Here is a 7,788-nt window from a genome sequence, read left to right as displayed (position 1 = left end):
GATTGGGATCTCATTTCTTTCTGAAGTAAATGGTTTCCCCCCTCAGCCTCAGAGATGTAAGATTGGGGAGCCTGGGAAGGGATGAAAGATGGGCTGCAAGCCAGGAGGCACTTTGATTCAATTAAAAACTTCACACTGCAATAATAACCACAAGCTAGACAGAGCCAGAAACTCCAGGATGAGGAATCAGCTGCTTGGTACTCTAGTCCTGCCCCTCCATCAGATGGATGGACATCTCATCTAGAGCATCATTTCCTCTTCAGGAAGATCTGCCCTGTTCTCGCACGGGATGGCTAAGATCCCATCGCAGGAAAAAATGTACAGGGTTTGAAAGCTCTAAAGCACGATTTATTTTCGTTAATTTAGCTTATGTTTGTATTGTAATTTTTTTAACCAGTGCCAGGGAATTGAACATTATTAGGCAAGTGCTTTACCCTGAGTGACATCTTCAGTCCTAATAGGTTTTTCTTAAAATTCAAACTTTCTGAGCTGAGCCAGAACTTCAGTTTGAACCCACTGACAACGAATTTGCCTGCTGTATTTCTTTATCTTTTTTTAAACAACTCTACTAGAAAGAGAAGCATTAGGGAAATTAGCCACTTACAATGCAAAGCCTCGGGGAGGTTGGGATTTCCCCTTGCTGGTGGTTCCTTTGCCTTGCCTCACAGCCTGGGAATTAAACTCAATGAAGCCGGCCATGGGGGGCCATGGGGGTTTGTGTGACGTGTGTGACCTCGCTCAGGGTAGTGTTGGCCCTGCTGAAGGATCTAGAAAGTTAGGGATAAAGAAATCTATCTTGGAGGAGACCGGGGAGCCTAGAAAGGTGGAATTGGGGGATGGGGTCCCCAGTTCCTGGGGGAGGGGAGTCTTTGGGTCTTCTGCAGAAGATTTGAGGGGTGCAATGTTTACAGTTGCCCATCATCAATGAGACCCCTAGGAATCATCTGTCTGCTGAGGCTTTGAGTCACTCTAGGTCAGGCAAGCCTCAAGGGGCCCCCAAGAGGGAAGGAACTCAAGCGGATTAGGGCACTAACCCTCAGGGAAGGGCTAGGACCTTCTCCCCAGCGAACGTCCCAACCCATGAGCTTTGCGTTATCTGCTTGAACTGTGGAAGTGGGAGAAGACCGGAGTGGCTCATCACTGTAACTCAGTTAAGGACCCCGTCCTTTCAAGATAGCTCATGAGAGGAACGTTTGTGTGTCTTCTGGGGGTCCTGGGATCTCCCATATTTGAGGTCATTAGTTCTGCGGGCACAGAGTGGTGTCCCACCACCATTTGAGGTTCTCGCTGGAATGAAGGAGCTGATCCGAGGGTACAGAAAGAAGTAAAAAAAAAACAGACGCGACAAAAGAAGCCTGTAGTCTGCGGCGTCAAAGCACTGGAGCATAGATGTAGAAGTGAGGGGAAGAATCAGACTGGGAGGCCTGTGAACTAACTTCCAACGCCCAGGTATAGCTCAAAAAGCCTTCAGCTGCTCTCAGAGCTTCCAAGTGCCACACCGAGGCGGTCCAGGGTGTAAAGCTCTGAGAGGATGTAGGCTAGAGGGAGAGGGGAGAGGGGAATCCCGGGAAGTCTGCCCCTCTGAGTCAGGGGTGGAGAGATGTCCTTCCTGTCAAACTTCCTAGTCCTGGTACCTGGAAAATGTCTGTGGAGTTGAAATAGATCAAGATATCAGATGGAGGGACTTTCCAGATGCAGGCTTGGGTGGCATGTCTTGGACCCCAAGCTAATCAAGGGGAAGACCGGCCCTCTGTAGAGGGAGGGGCCAAGAAAAAGGGCTGGGTCTGAGAGGAGGAGGAGGAGTCCCAGACCAGCGCCTGGCTGGTCTTTTGCACCAGAGCTCCACTTTACCCCGAGGCCAAACTTCCAGCTGCTGCAGCGGTCCGCTTGACTTCTGGCCCAGAGCTTGCCCATCTCCCGAGCGGTTGCCCAAGCCGGGCGCCCGCCGAGATTGGCTTTGGTCGGACCCGTCCAGTTGCGCGCGTTCTAGAGGTGCACACTTGGAAAACACAGGCATTGAGCTTCCGTCTGCCAAGTGCACACCCGCCTCCCCATGCACCTGCCCGGCTGCGCGCCAGCCATGGCCGACGGGAGCTTCTCTCTCGCTGGCCACCTGCTCCGCAGCCCGGGCGGGAGTACCTCGCGCTTGCACAGCATCGAGGCCATCCTGGGCTTTACCAAGGACGACGGGATCCTAGACCCATTCCCTGCAGAGAGGGGTTCCAGGGGCGCGAAAGAGCGGGATCCCAGGCTGAGCGCACGGCCCGCCTGCCCCAAGGCGCCAGCCGGAGGCTCTGAGTCTTCCCCGCCGCCAGCCCCCGGGCTGGTCCCCGAGTACGAAGGTGAGTTCACAACACCGCCGTGAAGCCCTTGGAGCGCTCTGCAAGACAAGAGTTCCTCTTCCTTGACCTTTATGTAGGTCAGCGGGTTTGGGGTCTGCCCGACTTGAGATCAGAGAAATTTTAGGGACTCCCACATAACTTCCATCAAGGACCTCCTCAGGCTAGTTCAGGCGCCATTGGGAAGCCTAGGGCCGCAGGGAGGCGACTGCGCCTCCTGGACCGGTGTCACTGACCACCCCCCTCCCCCGGGGCCTCGTTGTCCCAGCTTCTCGCCCCTGCTACCCCAAGGAGCAGGGAGAGGTACGGCCGAGTCCAGGACTGCCGGTTGGGCCAGCAGCAGGCGACTCGAAGCTTCCAGAGGAGGAACCTCCCAAGAAGAAGCACCGCCGGAACCGCACAACGTTCACCACGTACCAACTGCACGAGCTGGAGCGCGCCTTCGAGAAATCCCACTACCCCGACGTGTACAGCCGCGAGGAACTGGCCGGCAAGGTTAACCTACCCGAGGTTCGGGTCCAGGTAAGCGCTAGGATTGACGGACAGGAATCTGGGAGGGCCAAGGCTAAACGGCAATTATTTAGTATGTTCCTTCCATGGTTAGGCAGCCCCGAGCCCAGGAGTGTCTAAGATCTTCGACATTTCCCCCAAGTGCCACCCTTTGAGTATTCTGGTTCAGTAAGATGCCTCCTTTGGGGAAGGAGGCTCCCGACTTTAAACCAAAAGGACTTGGCAATGGCTTGGGAGATGAAGAGCTTGACAGCGCATTAGATGCAGTCGAAAATGAGTTGTGGGTGTGCTGACGGCAAAGGGAATGGAGCATGAAAGCAACGTCGGGGCGGGGGGGGGAATCACTGGATTGAGACCCCCCCAACCACCATCCTTCTCCCGGACTGCGCACGGTTGTTCCACACGGACAACCCCTTTCCTTGCAAGTCGTCAGTTAGAACTTCACACGGATTTAAGAAACTGACTTTTCCTTCGTTTTACACCGACTTTTCCTTTATATTGTGAGGGAGTTTTCGCTTTCATTAAAGCTGAATTTCTCTAATCCCCAATCATTAAAATATTTGGAAGCCTTAAATATTTACTAGTCATCTGTAAAAATCTGGGAGGGTTTCCAAATTGAGAGAGTTTACGGGGGGGGGGGGGGCTGAGAGGGAGACAGTGAGAACAGTCTCAATGCGTCTGAGACTGGAACCAAGACGGGCTTTTTTTGTCTGGTAGGATTTCCGGGCAATAGGGATTCTCTGGACTTTGGACACTTTTAGCTCTGTCTTTAGAGTAAAGGGGGACAAGGCCCCCCTGCCTTTTGTCTTTCTGCTTCGGTTCAATTGAAAGTAAGGAGTAGAGTCATAGAAGCGTGTTACTTCCATGGTTAGGCAGCCCGGAGCCCAGGGGTGTCTTAAGGCAGTGAGTTCCCTAACGTGATTTGGGATTAACTACCAAAGACAGTTCAGTTTCTCCTAGTTCCGCACTGTACATCTGTAGCTTTCATTGAAAGTTGGAAATTTCAGCACTTGATGTCCAGGGAAGGGGAATAAGTAGACAGAGAGAAGAAACAGAAGACGAAGATAGAGAAAAAGTGGTCCATCCCAGGGTCCTAAGGACAGTTGCCTGGGGCTCCCTTCCCTCCAAGCTTGCCTAGATCCCTCTTGTTCAGTGGTTTTACCATCCCCACTAACTTAAGGGATTCTTGAGAGCAGGGTCTGTAGCTTTCCTGGGACTCGCATATAACTTCTCTCCCCATATACGTAGATCATCAGATGGTGTGATGTGGACTAGGAGCGTCTCCACCACATAACCTTAGAAACTAGATCCAGGGCTGTAACCAAATTTGTAGGGATGGAGCAGGGAAGTTCAAAAGGTGCAGGGCCACCCTCCCCCCTGGAGAATTTTTCTCTTTTTTCCTACTCTCCGCAAGCCGCTAATGTTTCCTGGTGGCTGGTGCTGGGGGTGGAGATACTTATATTCTGTTCTCTTTTTCTTCCTAACTCAAGGGTCACACGCACTTGCCCCTCTTCCACTCCGGGCCTGGGTTTTCACCGTCTCTGCTCTCCTGTTTATATCACTTTCCCCATTGGTCCAGGCCACTATGTTCTTTTCACAAACCCCATCCTGAGCGCACCAGTTTGTCCAAAGTTCTCTCACTGTCTTCATTAAAAAGAAACTGATTCTGTTTTGTAGGCGAGTGGAATTGGGTGGCAAAACATTACTATGGCATCTTTCATGCTCTGTCAACCCAATAGTGGAGGATCCAGTGCAAGGAACCATAGTGTGTGACTTTTCCCTAAGTGAAGGGAAAAAAAAAAAAAAAAGCAAAGTCTCTTTGTACACAACAGTGAGCCAACATATGAGGGGAAATGGCAAAACTCCGTAATATGAACACAGATATAATACTCGTGAACAAATGTAATCTTGGAGAGTAATCCATAGGAACCTTAGACATACTAAACAGGCACCAATTCAATAAAGCCAAGAAGTTATCAGAGCAGCGACCAAAATATACACAAGGTCCAAAGAAACCTGCTGGATACGGTTGCATTTTAACATGGGAGCTGCGGGTGTGTGGTATGTCTGTGTTTGTAGTAGATAACAGGGGGTAGGTAAAAAACGGAGAGGCTGAGGCAGCAGCGGTTGAGAGCTACACAATACAGAGCAGAAGCGGGATCCCAAATTGAAGCGTCAGGAGAGGCTGCCAACCGAAGGGCCCGGAAACCTGGTTTCAAAGTCCTACAGTCTAGCTGCGGAGTTAAATTTACTCTCCTCTGCAGAAACCACCACAACCAAAAAAAGAGAGATCCAGGAGATGGGGGGTGCTTTGGAGGAATGGGGTGAGATAAAGAGAAAGCTGGGGGCCAGAGAGGATGGCCACAAAAAGGAAAGCTTATGTAAAAGAGGCTTGGAGAACCAGGCGAGAGTGAGGAGAGACCAAGGAGGTAAAGGAACTCCTGAGCCCTTCTAGCAAAGGGCTACTCCAGTCCCAGGATTATTTGGGGGATACGGGTGGGATCAGGATGGCAGGCATGCCCAGGGTAGGGGCTTCTCTACGCTACGCTTCGCCCTAGCCTGAAGGGCTCTGCGCTTCTTCTGGCAGGTGTGGTTCCAGAACCGACGGGCTAAGTGGAGGCGGCAGGAGAAACTGGAAGTGTCATCCATGAAGCTGCAGGACTCGCCCCTCCTCTCCTTCAGCCGCTCTCCGCCTTCCTCTGCTCTGGCCCCGCTGGGGACCGGCCCGGGCAGCGCTAGCGGACCCCCGGGGAGCGCCCTGCCGCTGGAGCCCTGGCTCGGGCCGCCGCTGTCGGGTGGAGGCGCCACAGCGCTGCAGAGCCTGCCGGGCTTCGGGCCACCGGCTCAGGGCCTCCCGGCCAGCTACACGCCCCCACCGCCCTTCCTGAACTCCGCGCCCCTGGGCCCCGGGTCTGCAGCAGCTCGGGCCGCCGCCCGCATACCCGTGCGCGCCAGGATTCGGGGACAAGTTCTCCCTGGAAGAGGCATACCCTCGCAACAGCAGCATCGCGGCGCTGCGCCTCAAGGCCAAGGAGCACATCCAGGCCATCGGGAAGCCCTGGCAAGCCCTCTAGAGGCGCTGCGGAGCGGGCTGCGAGCCCGGCGCACCTAGCCTGGTGGCCACTCTCTCCCTTTGCTAGTCCTCCTGCGGCAAGCCGAGTGCCAGCCTTGGGCGGGGACGCTCGCGCCTTCTCCAGACGCTCCAAGAAAGGCCAACGGAACCCCAACGGGGCTACCTACCAGAGGGACGAGTTGCGGGTCCCACTGACCACACTGCTCCTAGCTGCTCCCATGAGCATCAGCGCCTACCCCCGGGAGGGACCAAGGATCTTGACCTGGGATGTTGCCGATGGAAAAGAGAGGGGAGTCAGAAAAATAGAGTTGAAGAAACTGTTTGTAAACTTAGTTTAAAGTATTTTGGAGGAAAATTAAAGATTTGTTTCTTGCCCGGCTAAGCGTGCTCACCGACTACAGCGTGAGGGGCAAGGTAGGGATCTAGGGGGAACGATACTGTCTTGGACCTGGTGGGCCCGGGGTGAGGCGTGCAGGACAGGGAACAAATGTAAATTTTGGGAACACCGGCTGTAAGGGAGAATGACCCTTGCAGGCAGTGTGAGGTCAGCGGCCTAAAGTTTAGCTGCCCCTCTATTCCCATTTATTTGTTAATAACCAGCGGCCTTTTCTACTTTGACCCAATACGAAGCAGGCACACCGCCTTCTAAGGTGGGACCAGAGCACCCCCAAACTCCTCCCCTTCTGGGTGGCCTTGGCCTCAGACTCTCTCAGATCACCGGCCTGGTGGCAGCCCTCACTCAAAGTGGTAATATTAGTTCGAAGACATGCGCAAAGCCTTTTTTCCTCCTGACTGTGGACCCTCTCTTCTCCCTAATTAGCACTGCGTCCCACAAACCAGAGTTCCGCTAAGAGCGCAGGGTACAGGGTAGCAGAAGGAGTCAGGGAGCTCCCTGCGGCGCTGGAAAGATGTACTCTCCTTTACTGGGATGTTTTCAACATTAGGTTTGGTGGACCTGGCTGTGGAACAGAGAAGGAATGCCCCTGTCTCAGCCAACTGCAGCTGCTCCTGAGGATCTCTAAGATCTGAGACCTCTGACACACATAACTAGGACCAGTACCCCAAATCTCCACAGAGAATGCTGGCAAGAAATTGAGTTGCCTTCTCAGGGTGTAAGGAATAACATCTGCACTTTTTCCTTACTAGGATCTCTCAGGGGAAATGAAGTATGATAAGTGATTATCTCTAAGTAAGAAAAAATAAATAAACTTATAGAATGGATTGGGTGTCGGGTTCTGTCAGCTTAACCCATCTCCCATTCTGTCCTTTAAGGCCCAAGTTTTAAATCTTATTTATTATTTTGTGCGAGTGTATGTGTGTATGAGCTCGGCTACACTCACACCACCATGTCTGTGAGGAGGCCAAAGGACACCCTTGTGAGATCCAGGCACAGAACTCTGATCATTAGACCTTCCCACCAGCACCTGAGTTCTCTTTGTTTCAGTTCCTAAGGAGAGCTCTTTGGCCATATTAGAAACTGAGATCCTGAAGGGTGGATGCTAGCTGAATGAGTTTTATGGCTCCTCCTAGGAAATTGAGAGGTACCCCCATCTCTTGTTGGTCCTTGGCTCTAAAAGTGGAAGACTCTTTGGCCACCATCCATGCAGGTGTGTAGGAGGGAGGAATCTAGTGCTCAGGACTTGAGATAGCAGCAGCTTGCTAAAATATTACTAAAATCCCAGTGACTTTGAACAGTTGGACCAGTGCTCAAGTTCAAGATTTGCAGAACTCGGTGAGTCAAGGGGGCTCTGGCTAGGGTGGAGTGTAGTGTTTCCTAAATTAAACTGGTGGCTCTGGTTTGGGATGGAGAAGGTTTTTGATGACCCCAAATGAAAGTTTTCCCCAGTCATCCTCCATCACTGTCTC

The 7,788-nt window shown here is 52.6% G+C and overlaps 1 protein-coding gene across 1 annotated transcript; it reads left to right on the top strand.

Annotated features, from left to right (window-relative positions):
- The first annotated feature begins 2,053 nt into the window (after positions 1 to 2,053).
- On the top strand, positions 2,054 to 5,923 carry Rax (retina and anterior neural fold homeobox). Its single transcript, XM_036204410.1, is given in 4 exon segments — positions 2,054 to 2,342; positions 2,608 to 2,861; positions 5,437 to 5,754; positions 5,756 to 5,923. Coding segments are annotated over 4 exon segments (1,029 nt in total).
- Positions 5,924 to 7,788: the final 1,865 nt, after the last annotated feature.

This window comes from Onychomys torridus, chromosome 13 (genome assembly GCF_903995425.1).
Source record: "Onychomys torridus chromosome 13, mOncTor1.1, whole genome shotgun sequence".
NCBI lineage: Eukaryota > Metazoa > Chordata > Mammalia > Rodentia > Cricetidae > Onychomys > Onychomys torridus.
The sequence above is the reverse complement of the archived record's forward strand: the minus strand, read 5'-3'. Positions and strand labels throughout refer to the sequence as shown.